Below are 24710 nucleotides of genomic sequence, written 5' to 3'. Positions count from 1 at the left end.
GATCCCAAGGTTCCAACGGACGTTTGTAAGGTGGGACCATGTGGCAGACCCCCTGCAGGAACGTGCGGACCTGCGGAAGCCTGGCTAGACACTTTTGAAAAAACACGGAGAGCGCCGATACTTGGCCCTTGAGAGAGCCGAGGGACAAACCCTTGTCCATTCCAGATTGTAGGAATGAAAAGAATGTGGGTAAGGCAAATGGCCATGGAGGAAAACCGTTATCAGCGCACCAGGATAGGAAGATTTGCCAAGACCTGTAATAGATCTTGGCGGACGTTTGCTTCCTGGCTTGTCTCATGGTGGCAATGACATCCTGAGATAACCCTGAAGACGCTAGGAGCCAGGACTCAATGGCCACACAGTCAGGTTGAGGGCCACAGAATTCAGATGGAAAAACGGGCCTTGTGACAGCAAGCCTGGGCGGTCTGGAAGTGCCCACGGTTGACCCACCGTGAGATGCCACAGATCCGGATACCACGACCGCCTCGGCCAGTCTGGAGCGACGAGAATGGCGCGACGGCAGTCGGACCTGATCTTGCGTAGTACCCTGGGCAGCATCGCCAGAGGGGGAAACACATAAGGCAGTCGAAACTGCGACCAATCCTGGACTAAAGCGTCCGCTGCCAGAGCTCTGTGATCCTGAAACCGTGCCATGAAGGCCGGGACCTTGTTGTGTCGTGACGCCATGAGATCGACGTCCGGCGTTCCCCAGCGGCGACAAATCTCTCGAAACACGTCTGGGTGTAGAGACCATTCCCCCGCGTCCATGCCCTGACGACTGAGAAAATCTGCTTCCCAGTTTTCTACGCCCGGGATGTGAACTGCGGAGATGGTGGAGCCTGTGGCTTCCACCCACTGCAGAATCCGCCGGACTTCCTGGAAGGCTTGACGACTGCGAGTGCCGCCTTGGTGGTTGATGTAGGCGACGGCAGTGGCGTTGTCCGACTGGATTCGGATCTGCCTGCCCTCCAGCCACCGATGGAAAGCCGATAGGGCTAGATATACTGCCCTTATCTCCAGGATATTGATCTGAAGGGACGATTCTATCGGAGTCCAGGTTCCTTGAGCCCTGTGGTGGAGAAAAACCGCTCCCCAACCTGACAGGCTCGCGTCCGTGGTGACCACGGCCCAGGTTGGAGGTAGAAAGGATTTTCCCCGGGACAGATGTGGGGAGGAGCCACCACTGAAGTGATGTTTTGGTTGCAAGGGAAAGAGATGTCCTTGTCGAGGGAAGCCGCACCCTTGTCCCATTTGCGCAGAATGTCCCATTGGAGTGGTCGTAGATGGAATTGCGCGAACGGCACTGCCTCCATAGCTGCAACCATCTTCCCCAGGAAGTGCATGAGGCGCCTTAAGGGGTGTGACTGACTCCGAAGAAGTGATTGCACCCCCGCCTGCAGAGAAAGCTGTTTGTCCCGCGGTAGCTTGACTAACGCTGGCTGGGTATGAAACTCCATCCCGAGGTAAGTCAGTGATTGGGTCGGTGTCAACTTGGATTTCGGGAAATTGATGATCCACCCGAACTGCTGGAGAGTCGCCAGAGTGACGGTAAGGCTTTGTTGACACGCCACCCGAGAAGGGGCCCTGACTAGGAGATCGTCTAAGTAGGGGATCACCGAGTGGCCCTGAGAGTGCAGGACCGCCACGACGGATGCCATGACTTTGGTGAAAACCCGTGGGGCTGTAGCCAGGCCGAAAGGCAATGCCACGAACTGGAGGTGTTCGTCCCCGATGGCGAAACGCAGGAAACGTTGATGTTCGGGTGCGATCGGCACATGGAGATAAGCATCCTTGATGTCGATCGATGCTAGGAAGTCTCCTTGTGACATCGAGGCGATGACCGAGCGGAGAGATTCCATCCGAAACAGTCTAGTTCTCACATGTCTGTTGAGTAACTTGAGGTCCAGAACGGGACGGAATGACCAGTCCTTTTTTGGCACCACGAACAAGTTGTAGTAAAAACCGCGACCACGTTCCTGAAGGGGAACGGGAATCACAACTCCTTCGATCTTTAGGGCGTCCACTGCCTGAAAAAGTGCGTCGGCCTGTGCGGGGGGTGGGGAGGTTCTGAAGAAACGAGCCGTCGGTCGGGAGCTGAACTCTATCCTGTAACCATGAGACAAAATGTCTCTCACCCATCGGTCTTGAACGTGTGGCCACCAGGCGTCGCCAAAGCGGGAGAGCCTGCCACCGACCGAGGATGTGGCTAGGTGAGGCCGAGAGTCATGAGGAGGCAGTCTTGGAGGCAGTGCCTCCTGCGGCCTTTTGGGGGCGTGACTTGGACCGCCACGCATAGGAGTTCCTCTGGCCTTTCTCCGGCCGGTTGGACGAAGAGGATTGGGGCTTGGCGGAGGGACGAAAGGACCGAAACTTCGATTGGATTTTTCTCTGCTGAGGTCTCTTAGGTTTGGATTGGGGTAAGGATGAGTCCTTTCCCGAGGATTCCTTAATAATCTCATCCAATCGTTCGCCAAATAAACGGTCGCCAGAAAAAGGCAAACCAGTTAAGAACCTTTTGGAAGCAGAGTCTGCTTTCCATTCGCGCAGCCACATGGCCCTGCGGACTGCCACGGAGTTCGCAGATGCTACAGCCGTACGGGTAGTGGAGTCCAGGACGGCGTTCATGGCGTAGGACGAAAAAGCTGATGCCTGAGAGGTCAAGGAAGAAACATGCGGAGCAGAATTCCGTGTGACAGCATTAATCTCAGTCAGACAAGCAGAGATTGCTTGGAGAGCCCACACAGCCGCAAAGGCCGGGGCGAAAGACGCGCCCGTGGCCTCATAGATAGACTTCACCAAGAGCTCTGTCTGTCAGTGGCATCCTTCAGGGATGAGCCATCGGCAACAGACACAACGGACCTAGCAGCCAATCTAGAGACTGGAGGATCCACCTTGGGAGAGTGTGCCCAGCCCTTAACGACTTCAGGTGGAAAGGGATAACGCGTGTCAGTGTGCCGTTTAGCAAAGCGCTTGTCCGGGACCGCTCTGGGCTTCTGGACAGCGTCCCTGAAGTTAGAATGATCAAAAAACGTATTGCGCGTACGTTTGGGGAAACAAAATTGGTGTTTCTCCTGCTGAGAAGCCGACTCTTCTACAGGAGGAGGCGGGGGTGAGAGATCCAACACCTGGTTGATGGACAAGATAAGATCATTAACTAAGGCGTCCCCCTCAGGTGTATCAAGGTTAAGGGCGAAGTCAGGGTCAGAGCCCTGAGCTCCCACGTCCGCCTCGTCTTCCTGAGAGTCCTCAAGCTGAGATCCAGAGCAGCGTGAGGAGGCCGGGGAAGAGTCCCAGCGAGGCCGCTTAGCCGGTCTGGGACTGCGGTCTGGGCAGGAGTCCTCCGCCTGGGATCTAGGGGCTAACCTGGGAGCGCGCTGCGGCGCGGACCGAGAAGGGCCTGGAGGAGACAAGCCAACAGGGGCCGGAGCCTGTGAAGGGCCCCGGTCTGGACTGCAATGCCTCAAGGAGCTTAGATGACCATTTGTCCATAGACTGTGCAATGGATTGAGAAAGTGACAGAGAGTTTCTCAGCGAAAGAGGCCAAGGCCGGTGACTCTGTCCCTGCAGCCTGCTCAGGGGGAGCAGGGGGATCTACATGAGCCGAGGGGCCCACAAGTGCCCTAGGCTCCGGCTGAGCAAGCGTGGCAGGAGTCGAGCATTGATCACAGTGAGGGTAGGTGGACCCCGCAGGCAACATAGCCCCACAAGAGGTACAGGCTGCGAAAAAAATCTGTGCCTTAGTAGCTTTGCTCCTTGTGGACGACATGCTGTTGTCTCTTAGGAGAGTGACCACTGAGGGTATATGGGAAAAGGGTATACAGCCGTGTGGCTTACCGACCGCTAGCGAGCGGAGTGTGTCCTCCAGATTCCCTGTCCTGGATCCCCCGGAGCTGCAGAGCTTTGTCACTGAGAAGCATCCACCGGCAGAATGCCAAAAATGGCCGCCGGAGCTCTCAGGGGAGGAGTGGGGCCGAGGGCGGCGCCAGCAAAGAGCGGGAATCTGGGGTCCCCACAGTGGTCAATGAGGGGGGAGGGAGACATGCAAGATGCTCCAGCCCTCACATCCGACGTCATGTCGGTAATCCCGCCCTTCCCCCTGACAGGCAGGCCCGGGGGCGGGATTTTTCGTAACTAGGCCGCGGCGAAGCTGGGGACTAAATTTGAGACCGCGCCCGACAAGCAGGCACGGTCGGCGCGGAAGTCCGCCGAAAAGACAACGGATTGAACTACCGCGGCTTCCGGGAAGAAGGTGCGACCCCTGTACAGTCCCCCCATGGGGACACAGAGTACCTTCACGTTGCAGGGCCCGGTCCCTGGGGTTGAAGAGGCTCCGGTCCGGCAGGTTCCTCCAGGGGCTGCGGATGGAGCACGGTCCCAGCAAATGGATGACCGCTCAGGATCCCACTTCTCCCAGAACCGCATAAGGGATGGTGAAGGAGATGGCATGTGGCTACAGCCTCCGTACCCGCAATGGGTACCTCAACCTTAACAGCACCGCCGACATAGTGGGGTGAGAAGGGAACATGCAGGGGGCCCCATCGGGGTCCTCTTTTCTTCCATCCGACATAACTATGTATGAGAATGCATGAGTGGATGTGTGCCTCCTTCCACACAAAGCATAAAACTGAGGAGCCCGTGGTCCACGGGAGGGTGTATAGGCAGAGGGGAGGGGTCACACTTTTTAAAGTGTAGTGCTTTGTGTGGCCTCCAGAGGCAGAAGCTATACACCCAATTGTCTGGGTCTCCCAATGGAGCGACAAAGAAATTAGCTGGAATCGTTAGCCGCACCATGTTGCGTTTGGAGAGCCCCTGAGGTGCCGAAACAGTGGAGCTCCCCCACATGTGACCCCATTTTGGAAACTAGACCCCTCATGGAATTTATCTAGATGTTTATTGAGCACTTTGAGCCTCTGGGGGCTTCACAAAAGTTAATAGAGTTGAGCTGTGAAAATAAAAAAAAATTTTTTTATTTTTTACCACAAAATTGTTACTTCAACCAGGTAGCTTTTTTTTTCACAAGGGTATCAGTAAAAATTGCACCATAAAATGTATTGTGCAATTTCTCCTGAGTACACAGACACCTCATATGTGGTGGAAATAAAATGTTTGGGCGCACAGCAGGGCTCGGAAGGCAAGGAGCGTCATTTGACGTTTCAAACGCAAAATTGTCTGGGATAATTAGCGTATTCCATGTTGCGTTTGGAGACCCCCTGAGGTGCCGAAACAGTGGAGCTCCCCCACATGTGACCCCATTTTGGAAACTAGACCCCCATGGCATATAAAAAAAAAACAAACAGCGGCAGATGGGAGGGGGGGGGGGGCGGCAGATGGGGGGGCAGCGGCATATAAAGGGAGCATCTGTGATTGTGAGACGGCGGCTGGGATAGGGTGGGGGCGGATGGGAGAGGGCGCAGTGGATGCAGGAGCGGCAGAGGATGGGGGGAGGGAGCGGGTGGGGGGGAAGGGGAGTGGGAGGTGAGATTGGGGATAGTTACCCTACAGGATGGATCTAGGCAGCTGCATCACAGGAGATGAAGGAGGCAGCAGATCGGGGAGGGTGAGAGGTGAGGGAGAGCGGACAGCAGATCACGGGGGTGAGAGGTGAGGGAGAGCGGACAGCAGATCACGGGGGTGAGAGGTGACAGGGGAGGGAGCGCACATCACGGCGGTGACAGGGGAGGGAGCGCACATCACGGCGGTGACAGGGGAGGGAGCGCACATCACGGCGGTGACAGGGGAGGGAGCGCACATCACGGCGGTGACAGGGGAGGGAGCGCACATCACGGCGGTGACAGGGGAGGGAGCGCACATCACGGCGGTGACAGGGGAGGGAGCGCACATCACGGCGGTGACAGGGGAGGGAGCGCACATCACGGCGGTGACAGGGGAGGGAGCGCACATCACGGCGGTGACAGGGGAGGGAGAGCGGACAGCACATCACGGGGGTGACAGGTGAGGGAGAGCGGACAGCACATCACGGGGGTGACAGGTGAGGGAGAGCGGACAGCACATCACGGGGGTGACAGGTGAGGGAGAGCACATCACGGCGGTGACAGGGGAGGGAGCGCACATCACGGCGGTGACAGGGGAGGGAGCGCACATCACGGCGGTGACAGGGGAGGGAGCGCACATCACGGCGGTGACAGGGGAGGGAGCGCACATCACGGGGGTGACAGGGGAGGGAGAGCGGACAGCACATCACGGGGGTGACAGGTGAGGGAGAGCGGACAGCACATCACGGGGGTGACAGGTGAGGGAGAGCGGACAGCACATCACGGGGGTGACAGGTGAGGGAGAGCGGACAGCACATCACGGGGGTGACAGGTGAGGGAGAGCGGACAGCACATCACGGGGGTGACAGGTGAGGGAGAGCGGACAGCACATCACGGGGGTGACAGGTGAGGGAGAGCGGACAGCACATCACGGGGGTGACAGGTGAGGGAGAGCGGACAGCACATCACGGGGGTGACAGGGGAGGGAGAGCGGACAGCACATCACGGGGGTGACAGGGGAGGGAGAGCGGACAGCACATCACGGGGGTGACGGGAGGGAGCGCACATCACGGGGGTGACAGGGGAGGGAGCGCACATCACGGGGGTGACAGGGCAGGGAGCGCACATCACGGAGGTGACAGGGCAGGGAGCGCACATCACGGAGGTGACAGGGGAGGGAGCGCACATCCCGGCGGTGACAGGGGAGGGAGCGCACATCCCGGCGGTGACAGGGGAGGGAGCGCACATCCCGGCGGTGACAGGGGAGGGAGCGCACATCCCGGCGGTGACAGGGGAGGGAGCGCACATCCCGGCGGTGACAGGGGAGGGAGCGCACATCCCGGCGGTGACAGGGGAGGGAGCGCACATCCCGGCGGTGACAGGGGAGGGAGCGCACATCCCGGCGGTGACAGGGGAGGGAGCGCACATCCCGGCGGTGACAGGGGAGGGAGCGCACATCCCGGCGGTGACAGGGGAGGGAGCGCACATCCCGGCGGTGACAGGGGAGGGAGCGCACATCCCGGCGGTGACAGGGGAGGGAGCGCACATCACGGCGGTGACAGGGGAGGGAGCGCACATCACGGCGGTGACAGGGGAGGGAGCGCACATCACGGCGGTGACAAGGGAGGGAGCGCACATCACGGCGGTGACAAGGGAGGGAGCGCACATCACGGGGGTGACGGGGAGGGGGCGAGTAGCCGATCACAGGGGTGAGAGGTGGGGGGGAGCGGGCAGCACATCACGGAGGTGAGAGGGAGAGCAGCACATAACGGAGGAGAGGGGGCGCGCAGCATATAACGGAGGGGAGGGGGCGCGCAGCACATAACGGAGGAGAGGGGCCGGTGCCGGGCAGCACATAACGGAGAGGGGGCGGGGCCGGGCAGCACATAACGAAGAGTGGGCGGGGCCGGGCAGCACATAACGGAGAGGGGGCGGGGCCGGGCAGCACATAACGGAGAGGGGGCGGGGCCGGGCAGCACATAACGGAGAGGGGGCGGGGCCGGAAAGCACATAACGGAGTGGGGGCGGGGCCGGAAAGCACATAACGGAGGAGGAAGCGGGCAGCCGATCTTGAGTGGAGGGGGCTGGCAGCACATCACGGAGGTGAGGGGACGAGCAGCCGATCACGAGGGAAAGGGGCCGGGCAGCACATCGGGGGGGGGGACCGGTGGCACTGTGGCAGATGGAGGGCGGCGGATCGGGAGGTGTGGGGGTGAGGGTGCGGGCAGCAGATACGAGGGGTGGGGGTGCGGGCAGCAGATCGCGGAGGGCAGCGGCGGATCGGGAGGCCGGTTTCATACAGTGCAATGGCAGCGCGGCAACTTCCGGGTCCCATGCTCCGGTCTCATAACAGCATGGGACCGGAGCTTGTCGCCCTGCCATTGCACGGTGTACACTCACTGTGCTGGCGTGCTGCAGGGACGATGACGGGGGCGGTCACCGGCAACAGGTCCACTGTGATTGGAGACAGCGGTCACAAGGCCGATCTCTCCAATCAGAGCTACTGGAGCTGGGGGAGGGTGATCCAGTGAGGTCACCCAGCTCCAGCCAATGGCCAGTGCTATAGCTGCACTGGCCAGGGCTGGATTTCAATGTTTCAGTCACTTTAAGTGGCTGGAACATTACAGTGGCTGTGATTGGTTGAGCGGCGTTTGTCAGCCAATCACAGCCTCCGTAGGTCCGGGGAGGAGGCACCACCCCTCCTGAGGTCAGGTACAGGTCCCCTCCTCCCCGAATCTGCGGTTTATGCTAACTTTTCGCAGTCACCGGAGGCTCCGGTGCCGCGATTACGCCATGATGGAAAGATCCGTCCTTGGTCGTTAAGGCCCAGGGCACCATGACGGATCTTTCCGTCCATGGTCGTGAAGGGGTTAAGGAACACAACAGTAAAGAAAAGGCACCCATTCCCTTCTAATATTGTAAAGTAGGTGCCAAATCTAGATGAATTCATTAGCTGACATATTTTTGCCCAGAAATGACATTATGGGGATTTTGGCTGAGGAATGTCTGCGTAAACTGCAAACACCAATATACGAGTTAACGGGAAATCTGTGATTATCGTTCTAGCAGAAACTATACTGCACTGATATATTGTTCATCGGTATGGGTTACAGCATAAAGTGTGCGCCTCCTACAGAATATAACAGATCTACAAATCTAAACCTGAAATTAATCTATACACTACATCAGGTGCTTAATATCCCTTTTACATAGACAGTTACAGATTCCTGTCACCGGCTTAATAACCACCTTCATAGTAATAAGGGCCTCAGCATCTGGGAGCATGAAAGCCGATAAGAGTGGCACTTCAACACCTTCTATGGTCAGCTACAAAGCCACAGTGCCTCTCCTAGTTTTATACCAACTGTACACATGCAACTTCTTATTCTTTTGCTGGCTGCCTCTGGTAGAAGAGTAGTACTCATGTAGAGCGGTTTGATCTGTATTAAAGGGAACCAACCAGCAGGATTTTCCTATATAAAGTAAAGCCAGTGCTATACTGGTGCTAGCATGCTGAATGTAAGCATAGCTTCTGTTCTGTGATTGGATGTTTTATTTCAGGAATACGTGCACGTAAAGTTCCAGCAATGCACTGCTATTTGATTGACAGGTGCAACAGGAAGGGACTATGTGGGTGGGGTCTTGCTATCTATTACCACCCATCTCTGCCTGCACTGGACTTAACGTCAATGAATGCGACAGGGAGCAAAGCCAGGCAGCAAGACACGACCCACATTCCCACCTCTGTTGCACCTGTCAATCAAACAGCAATGCACTGCCGGAACTTTACATATTTATGAAATAAAATATCCAATCTCTGAACAAAGCTATGGTTACATTCAGCATCCTAGCGCCAGTTTTTTTTCATGGGTTTCAACCTTCATTTTATACTTTTATCAAACACTCGGATCAATATCAGGCATGTCTTAGAGATTTTCTACGGACCACTATGTCCGTAAGAAAGAAAAAGAAAAAAAAAAAAAAAGGAGGCTTGAAGGGCCAAGAGACAATCATAGGGACGGGTGCTGTAAATGAAAAACATGGAGCGCACTCATACGCGACAAACTAAGGTGTGAATAAGCTCTTAGGGTATGTGCCCACGATCGGGACCCGATGCATCCTGGACACGGCGGGTCCTGACCAACGGGGCAGCGAGTCTCCTCCTCAGGAGAACGCAGCTGGTCGTGCCCACGATCAGGGTACGGGGCGCTGTGGTCTCTCGCTTGTGTCCTCTTTACGGAGAACGCATGCGACACCACAGCAAACAAGTGACATGCTTGCGGCTCAGGACTCAGCACAGGTCAGAAAAAAACAAGCACAATGGACGTGGGATATCTAGAAATCTCATCCACTGTGCTTGTACTGCACAATGCAGCGTTTTGGACGCAGCTGAAGCACAGTGTGTCCGAAACGCCGTGAAAACTGAGTGTGGGCACGTACCGTAATACTGCTGCAGAAATGGATTAACACCATGACTGCATATTAAAGTACACAATAAAATGTTGAGACTTCCAGTGTTCAAAATAGGACGCCTTAGTGATACCTATCCATGGTAGGCCTCATCACAAGCCACCCCTATTTTATGACGTGATACAAAACAATATAAGCAATCTGTCTAAGGAGATGCATCAATATATATCCGCTCTGCAATGACCTACCTTAAGAGCACCATAACACAGTCCATAGAGTAAAGCTACTGCCACAATGCTACGAATAAAGCTGTAAAGTGCTGCAAGCAGGCTGGTGGTAGCTGAAAATACAAAGCGGCAGAATGAGAAAAAAAAACAAAAAAAATACACAAGAGCTTTTTGTTGTATTGTTATATATGAAAAGTAATAAAACTTTCCAACCTAAGCCCTGTATTATTTTATCATAACGGTCGAGATCTCTACTTGGTAGCTATTCGATAGGAATCCACGTCCAGAAACACTTACCATTTCCACCAAATACATGTATATCCACTTGTTCACATAGGTACATAACGAATGTGTTCACCTGAGGCAGAAGACCAATAAAAAACACAACTGGGAAACAAAGGGTGAACACTGCGGAGAGAGAAAGACAGACCTAAATCACACAAGTCCGCTCATTATGAGGGAGTAGAAACTAAAGCCAGTAAATGAGCTCTACTGTGAGGTTACATGTGTATAACTATCAATACAAGCAAAATCTGCCATGTGTGAACAGCGTGTAACGCCAGCATCATCCGGACAACACTTACCAATGACTAAGTCCCTTGCTGAGATGAGGAGCACAGGATTGGTGAAGGCCATTCCATATAACTTGTATTTGGTGACAGACAGGTTTTTGCTTCCATAGTCCAGTAACCAAATAAGGCCACAACAGGCACAGAAGTAAACAGGCCTACTATAGGCTATGATACGGTTATGGCCCTGAAATGAAGGGGTACAGACACTGTGAGCATGAAGAGCTTTTATTCCTGTTATCCTGTGAACAGGAGGCATCGTAGTGTGAAATACAGTTTAGCTCCGTGCAAATGGAGGCTTTTTGGAGCAGAAAGTTTTTGAGAAGGATTTGGAGATTTTCCGCTCAGTTTCTGCTCCAAAAACTTCTCCAAAAAACCTCTAGTGTGTACATAGCCTTCTGTGTAGGTTTAACATTAGGTTTAATTTATTGTTTAGAAACACAGTGCATTAAAATAACTTATTTTGACCACTGAATACTTACATGTCTAGGGGAAGAAGAATCAGGTTGAACACTCTGAAATTAAAAAAACAAATTTTTAAAAAAACTGAATACCATTGTCCGCAGCAGATTCTACAGTATTGGGAACTAATTGTAGAAAAGAAGCTAAAGCGTCAGTGTAAAAACACAGTATTTACTGATTACACATCACTAGATCAAAATTAAAGGATTTTCCTATGGAAATATTCAGTGCGTCCTACAAAAAGGTTTACCGTATTTTTCGGACTATAAGACGCACTTTTTTCCGTTCCCCAAAATTTTGGGGGTGGAGTGTGAGGGGTGCGTCTTATAGTCCGATGGCTGCGGTGCGGTGGTGGTGGAGCGGGTCATCAGAGGCAGGAACAGGCTGTAGAAGAGCTACCCTGACCACATGGACCAACTCATTTCATGTGCACGCCCATCACCTCTCAGCCCTGAAGGCGGCACTGACAGGTGGGCGGGATGATGGGCGGGGGACGCGCGCATACTAAAGAGCCGGCCCGCGTGATCACCTCTGGCAACTACAGCCTGGAATGATCATGTGCGGCTGTATTCACTGCCCCCTGTGCACCATCATCAGGGCAGGGGGCAGTGAATAAGTACGGTATACTCACCGGTCACTATTCCCTGCAGCATCGCGGTGTCCTCCTGTTTGCCGCCTCGCTGAGGTGTGTGAACAGCGATGAACACAGCGATGACGTCATCGCTGTACACACGGCTCCACACAGGTCAGCGGCGCTGCTGCTGGCACAGACAGGAAGATGCGCGATGCTGCGTGGAGTGAGGGAAGGCGAGTATACAGCGGGAGTCCTCCACTTGTGACTGCAAATCAGGCTGCAGCTGAAGTGACCTCGAGATCCACAGTGACTTCAGTCAGGTGATGTGCGGTGACAGCTTCAGTCACCGCTGATCCCGGCGGCTCACTTCACTTGCGGCCTGACCCTCACAGAGAGCGGTCGTACTCAAAGGCTGCTTTCTGTGATCGTCATATGTAGCATAGCTGGATGCGTCGTGGGAGATTGTGTGGATTATGTCGGACCTGGGTGTTTTAGGGATTAATAAAGTGGTGAAAGAGGGTGGGTTTTTTTGTCTTTTATTTCAAATAAAGGATTTGTGTGTGTGTGTTTATTTACCTTCACAACAGTTTAGTCTCAGACGCCTGCCATCACTAAACTAAAACTTAGTGACAGCTATGGGCTGCTGCCATTAACTCCTTATTACCCCGATTGCCACCGCATCAGGGCAATCGGGATGAGCTGGGAAAAGTCCCAGGACTGTCGCACCTAATGGATGCGGCAATTCTGGGCGGCTGCTGGCTGATATTTTTAGGCTTAGGGGGCTCCCAATAACGTGAGCCTCCCCAGCCTGAGAATACCAGCCCCCAGCTGTGAGATTTTATCTTGGCTAGTTATCAAAATTGGGGGAACCGCACGCTGTTTTTTTTTTTTTTTTAATTACCCCCATACAGTGTCAGCAGCAGATCCTCGCACCATAACAGTGTGTCATGACCACATTTTTTGTTTAAAAATTGTATTTTCCTAATTTCCTCCTCTAAAACCAGGGTGTGTCTTGTGGTTCGTTATATAGTGTCTTATAGTGCGAATAATACGGTAGATCCTTGTGGGAAAATGAGCACTTAGGCTATGTGCTAAACATAACTTTCCTTCTAAGCAAAGCTCAAAATTGGAAATCTCTTTGGCAATTTGGAAAGCGTCATGCAATCTCCTCATTCCCAGACGTAGGCAAAACACTGCCATTAGGGTGGTTCATAATGATTTCTGTCTATTTATCTAGTAGCTGGAAGACCTCAATATAAATATGGAAAGATAAATCATCCAACTATATCCATTCCTAAAGAGACTTGCAATATGGATTTTAAAGTCTGTATCATAGATCTGTGCCAAATTAATCAGAACTTCACCCTTTACAATGTGTAAACTGATAAGTAACAGCTGCACATTGAATGTATGGAAGGATGAATGCTCAAAGAAAACAAAAAAACCAATGTAAGTGAGCGTCTCACCTTGAGGAGGGAGTACTGACAGCTGGCAATAACAAGACAAAACTGGAAGACCCAGATATCTTTGAAGAAGCCTCCTGTGAGAAGAATGGAGCCCAAAAAGGCAACGAGGATGGCGAGGATGATGGACAGGACGTTTTCTAGGATCTCTCTATTCCTGAAAGATGATTGGTTGAGCATAAGTGAATGCAGAAATAAAGGACAACCGTATTGGATAAAGAGCTGACAACTGTGGTCAACAGATAGAAAACATAACCTGAACATGAAGCTTAACAAGAGCCGTCCGTGCAGGACAACCCTGTACACTTTCCACTAGACCGTGTATATATTATTAATATTTATTTATAGAGCACCATTGATTCCATGGTGCTGTACATGAGAAGGGGTTACATACAGAATACATGTATAAGTTACAATAGACAGACTAGTACAGAGGAAAGAGGCCCCTGCCCTTGCGGGCTTACATTGTAAAGGATTTTGGGGAGGAGACAGTGGTCGGGGGCGGCGGCTCCGCCCGGTGGTCGGGGGCGGCGGCTCCGCCCGGTGGTCGGGGGCGGCGGCTCCGCCCGGTGGTCGGGGGCGGCGGCTCCGCCCGGTGGTCGGGGGCGGCGGCTCCGCCCGGTGGTCGGGGGCGGCGGCTCCGCCCGGTGGTCGGGGGCGGCGGCTCCGCCCGGTGGTCGGGGGCGGCGGCTCCGCCCGGTGGTCGGGGGCGGCGGCTCCGCCCGGTGGTCGGGGGCGGCGGCTCCGCCCGGTGGTCGGGGGCGGCGGCTCCGCCCGGTGGTCGGGGGCGGCGGCTCCGCCCGGTGGTCGGGGGCGGCGGCTCCGCCCGGTGGTCGGGGGCGGCGGCTCCGCCCGGTGGTCGGGGGCGGCGGCTCCGCCCGGTGGTCGGGGGCGGCGGCTCCGCCCGGTGGTCGGGGGCGGCGGCTCCGCCCGGTGGTCGGGGGCGGCAGCTCCGCCCGGTGGTGAGCCAGTTGGGTCATTGAAGATTATAGGCATTTCTGAACAGATGAATTTTCAAGTTACCATGCAAGCAGTGTTATAAATAAGGACATTTATAGGGTCTGAAATGCGTAAGGTTACAGATTTCCTTTTTAACGACACCTTATATGTTTTTTTATTTTGTCTTTTTGTAAGACTCTCCTTCCATTTTTTGAGTATCAGTACTTCCTTCAAGGCATAGTAACCTGGAAATCATCCTTGCATTGCTTTCTCATGGACCGCACCTCACTGGCATTATGGCAGGCTGAAATCCCCCTTTTTCCCCCTTACCACCTTTATAAAACTATTACCCTGCAATAATCCAATACCTGCAGGTTAATCGCGCTATTGGACCTGGCCGGTTCCCTTTACTATAAATAGGGTGGAGGTAGCAATCAGCTTTACAGTGGAAAAGCTTTAGCGAAACAGGTTGTTCTTGATGTAAAGGGAAACAGTCCAAAATGTGGTAAAAAAAACAAAAAACTTTAGCGTTAAATCAAATCCATCAATGCATCCTGTACAATGTACATACTATGCTATTCAATAATGGCGAACCTCTAGGATAGAGCCAGCTGAGGTTGCAGTAGTTTGATGGGCGTCTGATGTGAGCATGAAGGGGCCGCAGCACTGATAGTGATGGGCGAATAGTAACTATTCGTGTTTGGATAATTCTTACCGAACACTTAGTAATATTCCAATATTCATCACAAATAATGAAACTCATGCAAGGCAATGGGGAACCCGAGCATTTTTCTTGTGTGACGAATACTAGAATAGTAGTCTGTATTCTATAAGCTTTATCAGAACACGAATAGTTACTATTCGTCCATCACTACTGATAATGCTTTGGTGGCCAGGGTGCCAACGCGCCAGGGAAAAATAATGAAGCGCAGGGACCCCCATCATTGGTTTTGTCCAGGCCCCCAGGGGTGTAACTACAATAGGTGCAGGGGTTGCAATCGCACCCGGGCCCTTTTGCATATATGAAAAAGACTTTCAATAATGCAGGACCGCATTGGAGCTTTTGCATCAGGGCCCATGACCGTCAAGCTACGACACTGCGAGCCTCCATTGTGCGGCCCTATTCATGTGTACAGGAGCGCAGAGGATAAACCTAAAAAGAGATTTGGCTCTACAACAGCACCGCAGAGCATTCATTCTCGGGATCACTGAGGATCGCAGAGGTGCATCCTCTTAAAGTAATATCTGGGAAATAAGAAGCACTTCATTATATTGCAACAGATAGAACCTATAAAAAGGTAAGCTAAACACAGTCACACACACCACTTGCCCCATTTACCTGTCAAACAAGGCCAAGAGTGTCAACCTGTCAAAGTTGATGCCAACCCAGAGCTTGGGCAGGATCCAGAAGCGGTAGTAGTGTTTCACTTTGTGGGACGCCTGCTCCTGCGGCTGCATCTGGTCCTGCAGGTCAGGGCTTAGGTCAATGTCTGGCTGCTCCAGCAAGTCCGTGTCTATGGTCAGCAGCCGGTTTAATCGAATCTGAGGGAGGGAGAGCTACCAGAGAGTTAGAGGGAGACACCTTCCATACCAACACAAATATCCACACACAAAGGCATCATTTTGCATGGTAACTTTAAAAGGGAATCTGTCAGCAGGTTTTTGCTGCCCCATCTCTAGAGACAGAGAGCCTGATTCCAGTGATGTGTCACTTACTGAGCTGTTTGCGGTCATTTTGATAAAATCACTGTTTTCTCTGATGCAGATCTAGCAGTTATACAAAGCTCACGAATATGCTGGACTACCTCCAGGACACCAAGTAGTCCTCTAATGATAATTACTGCTGTTTGACAAGACTACACTAAGCAGCACAGTAAGTGACACATTGATGGAATCAGGATCTCTGCCCCTATGTTATACTGCTCTCAGATTAGGTGGCAAAAACCTAGTGACAAATTCCCTTTAAGGCACCCTCCCCTTATGGGAGGTGCCTGGACAATGTAGCAAGGCCAAAATAAATTCCTGCAGAGTTTCTAATCTATTGCACAATATATCGCTAAGTCAGGGGATTTTCCATTTAACAGTGCACATTGTTAACCAGCACTAATACCATCACATATTAATAATTCATGCACTTTGTTCGCTCCAGTTGCAATCATAATTCATGTTTTTGGCACCAGAAATGGTCAGTCTGCTCCATTATATCAGTGAAAGCCCAGATGTTATAAACATACAGGGCGGAGAACAAAATCCATCAACGTCTACCGGGCACAGCAGCCGGGCAACAGTGCACGGCACATGTGACAACCGGCACTTGTGGACTAGTAAAACTGGAAAAGTTTTTTGGTTTTTTTTTTACTATTACAGTCAAGAAAATGAAAAGGAGAGAAGAAAAAAAAAGGAACTGAAAATAATCTTACTAGATCATGTGGGTAGAATCGAACTGAGGTAGAACTTGATACATGGGAATCTGTGTCGCTGTAAAGAAAAATATGCTATTAATTTACACATTTTATTGTACAAGATCGCCTTTTTCTTTGCGCCAAAATAAATAAGATGGTACATAAAGTATATCTGCATGTGCATAAAAATTACAATTATGGGGTACATAAAGTATATCTGCATGTGCATACAAATTACAATTATGGGGTACATAAAGTAAATCTGCATGTGCATACAAATTACAATTATGGGGCACATAAAGTATATCTGCATGTGCATAAAAATTACAATTATGGGGTACATAAAGTATATCTGCATGTGCATACAAATTACAATTATGGGGTACATAAAGTAAATCTGCATGTGCATACAAATTACAATTATGGGGTACATAAAGTATATCTGCATGTGCATAAAAATTACAATTATGGGGTACATAAAGTATATCTGCATGTGCATACAAATTACAATTATGGGGTACATAAAGTATATCTGCATGTGCATACAAATTACAATTATGGGGTACATAAAGTAAATCTGCATGTGCATACAAATTACAATTATGGGGCACATAAAGTATATCTGCATGTGCATAAAAATTACAATTATGGGGTACATAAAGTATATCTGCATGTGCATACAAATTACAATTATGGGTTACATAAAGTAAATCTGCATGTGCATACAAATTACAATTATGGGGTACATAAAGTATATCTGCATGTGCATACAAATTACAATTATGGGGTACATAAAGTATATCTGCATGTGCATACAAATTACAATTATGGTTGTTGGTGCATTATTTATCATTATCTGCATTTGCAGGGGAAAAAAAAAAAAAGTTAGTTCCAAAACAATTTTATTTCTTTCACGCCAGGAGAACGAACACGCAGCTTCTGGCCTATGGATGTTTCACACAAGAAGTGGTTTTGGAACCGGTATGATGGCTATAAAGATATAATAAAGCTGAAAAAAGCCGTAGAACCTCCTGGTGATCCTGATCCAAACTCCTAGTGCCATTACTTTATACAATGGGAATATCCCTTTAAAACATCTCCAGCTGCATTACATATTAATTGCAGATTGCACAGATATGTAGGGGACATGGAGAACTTCGTCCTTCTGCAATCAACATTACTGAGATATAGCCAATAAACTGGAAGGAACTAGCTATCGGGTTACTGGTAAGTGTGATATGGTGCAGAGTTTTCGTGCAGTACCACTTTGCTTTTTCCACAGGTCGCACACTCTGGTTACTATAGTCAATGGCAACCGTGTGTGTGTGTGTGTGTGTGTGTGTGTGGGTGGTTATGGGTCACCAAAATCTATGAGATAAACATAAGCAAAATATGACAACATCTTAGAGTTGCATTTGACGATACCAACCAGAGGTTATTGGACGTTCTCCGTGCAGCCGGCTCAAAGTTCACCAATGACATGTCACAGCCACCAGTTTCATAGAGGGATGGGGTGAATTTACCTGGAAGTGATGGGAGAAAAACAGCACAGGACTGGTTAGATAACGTCACACCGATATCCGGAGGGCTTACACTGCTAATGATGACGGTTATTCACATGCTTGTCCCACTATATGACAGTGTAAGGTGCCCGCAGACACAGACGTCCAGGAGCTGGAAGCCGGCAGACTGCTTAAATCCGTTCATTTAGCCTCCAAATCAAAAATGCACAGAAGCCGCGACAATGTGGCGGATCTGTCTTTGATGGATGCAAACCGCGACTTCTAATGCGGTCTTGTTCCTATCACTTTTGGCAAAAAAAAAAAAAATAAAGTGCATTATGGTGTCAAAATAACACCTAATCCGAGAGCAGCATAAGGTAGGTGCAGAGATCCTGATTCCAGCGATGTGTCACTTACTGTTCTGCTTGCTGTAGGTTTGATAAATACTGTTTTATCACCGGGAGCTTATCATTAGTTAACTTGCTGCCAGGTAGGCAAGCATAAGCACTGTATAACCCTGCTCCAACCCGATTGGCAGCTTTCTGCCTATGCATAGTGTACATAGTTGCCAATCAGTGGTGTGGGCGGGGTTAGGCTAAATTCACACAGGGCATCTTTTGGTGCGTTTTTGAGGTCAAAAGATGCACCAAAATCCATGCATTTTCTTCTCACAGCAAAGTCTATGAGATTTCGATTTTGCTGACATGTTTTGTTGGCTGCATTTTTCAAGATGAACCCACGATGCAGTTTTTGTGTTTTTACAGCGTTTTTGGGCCCTTTAGTCAATAGATTTAACTTTAAAAACACATTGGGCAAAACGCGGTAAAAACGCATTGCATTTTTTGCCGCAGTGCATTTTTAGATGCACTCAAGATGCACTGACAAAAAAAGATGCCGCGTGTGAACATGGCCTTATACAGAGCTCATCATTCAGAGAACTGATATCTGCAGCAGGGAAAACAGTGATTTTATCAAAACTGCAGTAAGTGACACATCGCTGGAATCAGGGTTTCTGCCTCTGCATTGTTCAGCTCTCAGATTGGGGGGGGGGGGGGGGGGGAGAGTAAAAATTTGGTGACAGATTTAATGTAAGTGAAATGACAGACCTTGGAGAGCGTCAGTCACCGCTTGGATCTGTCGTGCGATGGATGAGACGTAGCTCCATTATAAATTATTCTATAGGAAATATTTAAGATATTTGTAAACTCCCGTCGTGCGTGTGGGCACCTTACACATAAAACATTAATAAGGAACACTAGCAATACTAAGCAACGTAATCACAGAACACCAAAATGAGGAAGGAATCAGAGTCATTCTTAAGATTTACAGAACATACAGCGAATGTCACACAAACACACCACGCAAAAAGCAGAAGACACGGGAGGAAACTGAAAAGCAGCTCGCAACATTACAGCGCACAGTGGCCTATTCTGGATCACACGGAGATTAAGGTGGAGGTTCGGGGACAGTACAGATCACTCAGACTAGGCTACAATATATCAGTTGCTTTCTTGGAAACTCTCAAGCATTTGCTGAAGGCTCCTGCACTTTATAAAGAAGCTATGTAACTTTCTAATAAAGATTGGGTGTCGCTTCCTCCCCAGGCGAGATCTCTGCCCGACGGCAAAAGCGAGGCAATAGGGTTTGGCTAAAGCTTTCATTCCAAATGTAGAGATCACAATGAAGCTCTTTGGGTTAAATTTCCACCACCAGTTTTTAATGTTGCATTAAAAAAAAAAACGAAAAAAATGCAGCAAAGTGGATGGGAAGTTTGTTTGTTTTAGTTTTTTGCAGTGTATATTTTTGAAGTCTGAAAGAAAAGTTTTGGCACCGTGTTAGGCTAGTTTCACACTTGCGTTGAACGGCATCCGTTACATCCGTCACACAATGCAATGCAACGGATGCGTTGCATATAATGGCACAACGGATGCAACGAATCGTACGAAACAACGGAAATTTTTTTTATTTTTTACAGTTTTACCGGCAGCAGACTTGTGAACGATCAGTTGATCACCCGGCTCTCACATGCCGGCGGCCGGGCGCTCAGCTGAGCGCTCTCACATGCCGGCGGCCGGGCGCTCAGCTGACCGTTCGGCCACCTAGAAACAAAATAAAGTTTGTGATTAAAAGAAAAAAAAAAAAAAGAAGAAAGAAAGATGAGCATGCGCAGTGAAAAATAGAGGATTCCGCTGCTCAAAAAACGTTACATGCTGTGTTGCTTCCGCCCGGCGGAAGCAACGCAGGTACTTTTGGCACAATCATTCATACAAGCCTATGGGAAACAGCGGAATCCATTAACAGATTCCGCTGTTTTCCAAAAAAGCGGATTGTGACGGAAGGAAATGAACGCAAGTGTGAAAGTACCCTTAGCCAGATGAAAATTGATTGATTGCTCTCAGTGAGAAACAAAATTGTAATCTTAATAAAACTGGAGGACAAAGTGGATACTGATGCAAAAAGATAATATTAAGTAAGAAGGTAAAAAAAAAATGAGTAAATAGGTACATAGAGTGGAGAATTTAGTAATGACAATGGGTTACTGGCACATATATAAATAGGTTACAGGTAGTAAATGGACAGTTACATAGCAACCAATTACAATAGAATAGGAAAATCAATAGCATGTATCAAGTGAATGGATGGAATCCAATAGAGGCAGTAACGATCCAGATAAACATACCCAATAAACCTTGTTCCAAGAGTGGAAAATTAAAGTGCCAGTAGTGCAAAAAAAAAGTCTGGGTACCCCCCTAGGAAGGGTAACGCGCGTTTCGCGTATCTTAGGTTGCACACTTCATCAGACCCTTTCTCCACTGTATGTACCTATTTACTAATTTTTTTACCTTCTTACTTAATATATTTTTGCATCAGTATCCACGTTGTCCTCCAGTTTTATTATTGAATTTGTGGTTTGCAAAAATCTCCCATGGGTTACCTGACAAGTCTCTCCATGGTGTTCTCTTATTTTGATCTATTCAGTTTTTTGTGATTGTACACTTATGGATTGTTTTTGTATTCTAAAATTCTAATCATGTAGTTCTACCTTTTGTTATACCATGCCTGGTGAAGAGACCTGAGGAGTCTGGAAAGCTTGCACCATTTATTTTAGTTAGCCATTGAAAGGTATCAGAACTACAAGATTATAGTTTTGTTTCCCTCACAGAGCAATCATTTTTGAATTGTGGAACATGTCAATTTTTCTTGATGTAACTGTTTTATTTGCAAAATTTCCTTAGAAAAGAAAAATTGAACAGTAAAAAAAAAATAAAAATTATTAGTGTTTCTGAAGAAAATCAGTAGAAACTCATTGTCCTCTGCACGTGACTATCAAAGTTTTAACAAACTTTTTAGCTTTAGTAACAAACTTTCCAAAAAAACAAAAAGGTTTGCTGTTTTTATATATAATATATAAACTCCAAAAAAAAAAAAAAAAGAAAAGTCCGCAGCTGAAAAATGCAATAAATACAAATGTAATATTAAGTGCAATGAAAAAGTGCAAGTAACCTAACTTGTCTCAAATGCTGCAGAGGGTTTGCAACATCAAAAACTGACCAAATACTTATTGTAAGAACTTGACCTAAAGCCCATGAGAAATTTAAAGGGGTTGTCCGCACTTTTTTTTTTTTAAATACATGCACAGCCCAGCGACGGCAGCCCGGGCCCAGCGACGGCAGCCCGGGCCCAGCGACGGCAGCCCGGGCCCAGCGACGGCAGCCCGGGCCCAGCGACGGCAGCCCGGGCCCAGCGACGGCAGCCCGGGCCCAGCGACGGCAGCCCGGGCCCAGCGACGGCAGCCCGGGCCCAGCGACGGCAGCCCGGGCCCAGCTACAGAATAACTACTATGTTACCTTACAGAAGAATTTTTATTCCATAATATTCTCAGTGTGTGCTGTATGTGCATTTACCCCTTCCAGATGCATCTATTTCAGGTTTTGCTTCCCCCCCCTCCTCCCCTTCTGAAAGGGCATTTTTTAGAATTCCGTCCACAGACACCTGAGAACTTCTTATTTTGCGGGAAAAGTTGTACTTTTGAATGACACACAATTCTGACATTGTTTTTAGGATTCATTTTTTTGAACATGCATTGTGGGGTAAAAATGACCCGGCATTACAATTCTCATCCCTATGCTTACAGCAATACCAAACATGTTCATTTTTATTTTAGTAGTAAAAAAAAAAAAATGGGAACTTGCAAAACAAAAATATCGTATGTGTGTGCACAGTTTTTCCAATATATTAAGAAGTGTCAGAGCTCGTGTCTTTTACCAATATTACGTGTATTTCTTTTAATATCCTTTTTTAATGTGGGATAGAGGGTATTTTCAAAGTTTATTTTAATCTTTCAAATTATTATATATATATATATATATATATTTTTTTTTTTTATTATTTTTTTTTCCTCTCTTTTCATTGCTTTTCTTAGGTCACCATAGGGGATTTGAAGCTGTGATCGTCCAATTGCTTGCACTATGTTCTGCGGTACTTCAGTACCACGGTCTTGTTTGAAGACCTGCCACAGGCTGGGTATCATTGGAGCTCCAGGATGGCAGGCACGGGGGAGGGGGGGGTTATGAGAGCCTCCCAGCTACCATAGCAACCTATTGGCACCCCAAAATTGTGCCAAAGGCAGAGGGGGGGGGGTTGGATGCAAAAAAAATGAGGCGCCATCAACGTCGCTGTGGCAGTCGAACAATCTCTCCTTTAAGAGGGCGGTTCGTTCGGTGTCACTAAGCGGCCGCCCAATAGAAGCGGAGGGGCAGAGATGAGAGGCCGGAACATGCCGCCCACCTCCTTCCTTCCTCATTGCCGGCGGCCGCAGGTACGATGTTGGTCCTCGTTCCTGCAATGTCACACATAGCGATGTGTGCTGCCGCAGGAACAACAAACAGCCTGCGTTCCAAACGAGGTACGATTTTCTATAAATGAACGACGTGTAAACGACGAACGATTTGACACCTTTTTGCGATCGTTACTGATCGCAAAAAGGTGTCACACGGAACGACATCGCTAACGAGGCGGAATGTTCCGTCACCAACACCGTGACCCTGACGATATCTCGTTCGCGATATCGTTGTGTGTAAATCGGCCTTAAATCTACAAATCTGCAGTCACTCCACGTGATTTGCAGCTTTTAGACAACCCCTTTACTATAGTCACTGATCGCCGCCTTCTCCAGTTTTCAGAGCCATTCACCTGCTTTACGAGTGATAGTCTACAGGACCCAGAACAAGACTCCATAGACTTATATCGACTCTGGGTTCACACACAAATCCCTGGGCAGGTCTGATTTCAGATCACATGGGCCAGAGGAAAAAAAGAAGCGGTGTTGGAAACTGGGAAAGACTGATCAGCAAGTATTCACTTACCTCCCATTACATCATTCCAAAAGATTATTGGAAAAAGAATTGTTGAGACTTCTCAGCCCTGCGGCTTACGAGAAGCCCAGTTTGTTTGCTTTTTTTTTTCGTTTTACAAACACAGCTCTACTATATATTATATCTGCTAAGCTGTGCCTGCTCCGTTAGATAATCCCAACTCTGCTGCATTTGTAGTTCATGAAATACAAGCACGGTTTCCATCTATAGGGGTAACTACCAGCCCTGTCAGTCTCATCATTGATGCATAGAAGACTAAATGAGATACCGGGTGTACAAACCTTTGACATGTATATATACACACACGTGGGGACATTTTAAATCAAGGTGTGTCCACTAATTAGCATCACAGGTGTCCACTATCTTGTAATCAGTCAGTGGGCCTGTATATAGGGCTACAGACACTCACTGTGCTGTTTGGTGAAATGGTGTGTACGAAGGAAAGAGTTGTCTCAGGAGATTAGAAAGAAAATTATAGACAAGCATGTTAAAAAGGTAAAGGTTATAAGACCATCTCCAAGCAGCTTTATGTTCTTGTGACTACAGTTGCACATATTAGTCAGAAATTCAAGAACCATGGGACTGTAGCCAACCTCCCTGGATGTGGCCACAGAAGGAAAATTGATAACAAATCAAAGACTGATAATATGAATGGTAACAAAAGAGCCCAAAAAACGTCTAAAGAGATTAAAGGTGAACTTCAAACTCAAGGAACATCAGTGTCAAATCGCATCATCCTTCATTGTGTGAGCCAAGGTGGACTTCATGGGAGACTAACAAGGAGGACACCATTGTTCAAAAAAAATAATAAAGAAGCCAGACTGGAATTTGCCAAACTACATGATGACAAGCCACAAAGCTTCTGGGAGAATGTCCTATGGACAGATGAGCCAAACATGGAACTTTTTGGCAAGGCACATCAGCTCTATGTTCAGGAAAAATGAAGCATGTCAAGGAAAGAACACGGTCCCTACTGTGAAACATGGAGGAGGCTCAGTTATGTTCTGTGGCTGCTTTGCTGCATCTGGCACAGGGTGTCTTGAATCTGTGCAGGGTACAATGAAATCTCAAGAGTATCAAAGGATTCTAGAGAAAAATGTGCTGCCCAGTGTCAGAAAGCTTGGTCTCAGTCACAGGTCATGGGTCTTGCAACAGGATAATGGCACAAAACACGCAGCTAAAAACACCCAAGAATGGCTAAGAGGAAAACATTGGACTATTCTGAAGTGGCTTCTATGAGCCCTGAACTAAATCCTATTGAGCATCTTTGGAAAGAGCTGAAACATGCCGTCTGG

The 24710-nt window shown here is 49.1% G+C and overlaps 1 protein-coding gene across 5 annotated transcripts in view; it reads right to left on the bottom strand.

Annotated features, from left to right (window-relative positions):
* Positions 1-24710, bottom strand: part of PCNX1 (pecanex 1) — a 189466-nt gene that overhangs the window by 103816 nt on the left and 60940 nt on the right. For 3 of the 5 annotated variants that reach the window (XM_075330244.1, XM_075330246.1, XM_075330247.1), the window contains 8 exons: positions 17968-18061; positions 16557-16614; positions 15476-15693; positions 13201-13354; positions 11181-11213; positions 10714-10885; positions 10427-10537; positions 10151-10242 (listed from right to left, as the gene is read on the bottom strand). In XM_075330244.1, coding sequence (XP_075186359.1) covers positions 10151-10242; positions 10427-10537; positions 10714-10885; positions 11181-11213; positions 13201-13354; positions 15476-15693; positions 16557-16614; positions 17968-18061 — 932 coding nt within the window. The remainder of the gene's footprint in view (positions 1-10150; positions 10243-10426; positions 10538-10713; positions 10886-11180; positions 11214-13200; positions 13355-15475; positions 15694-16556; positions 16615-17967; positions 18062-24710) is intronic. The other 2 variants (XM_075330245.1, XM_075330248.1) reach the window with 1 other exon arrangement.

The sequence above is a fragment of the Anomaloglossus baeobatrachus genome, chromosome 12 (assembly GCF_048569485.1).
Source record: "Anomaloglossus baeobatrachus isolate aAnoBae1 chromosome 12, aAnoBae1.hap1, whole genome shotgun sequence".
Lineage (NCBI taxonomy): Eukaryota > Metazoa > Chordata > Amphibia > Anura > Aromobatidae > Anomaloglossus > Anomaloglossus baeobatrachus.
The sequence above is the reverse complement of the archived record's forward strand: the minus strand, read 5'-3'. Positions and strand labels throughout refer to the sequence as shown.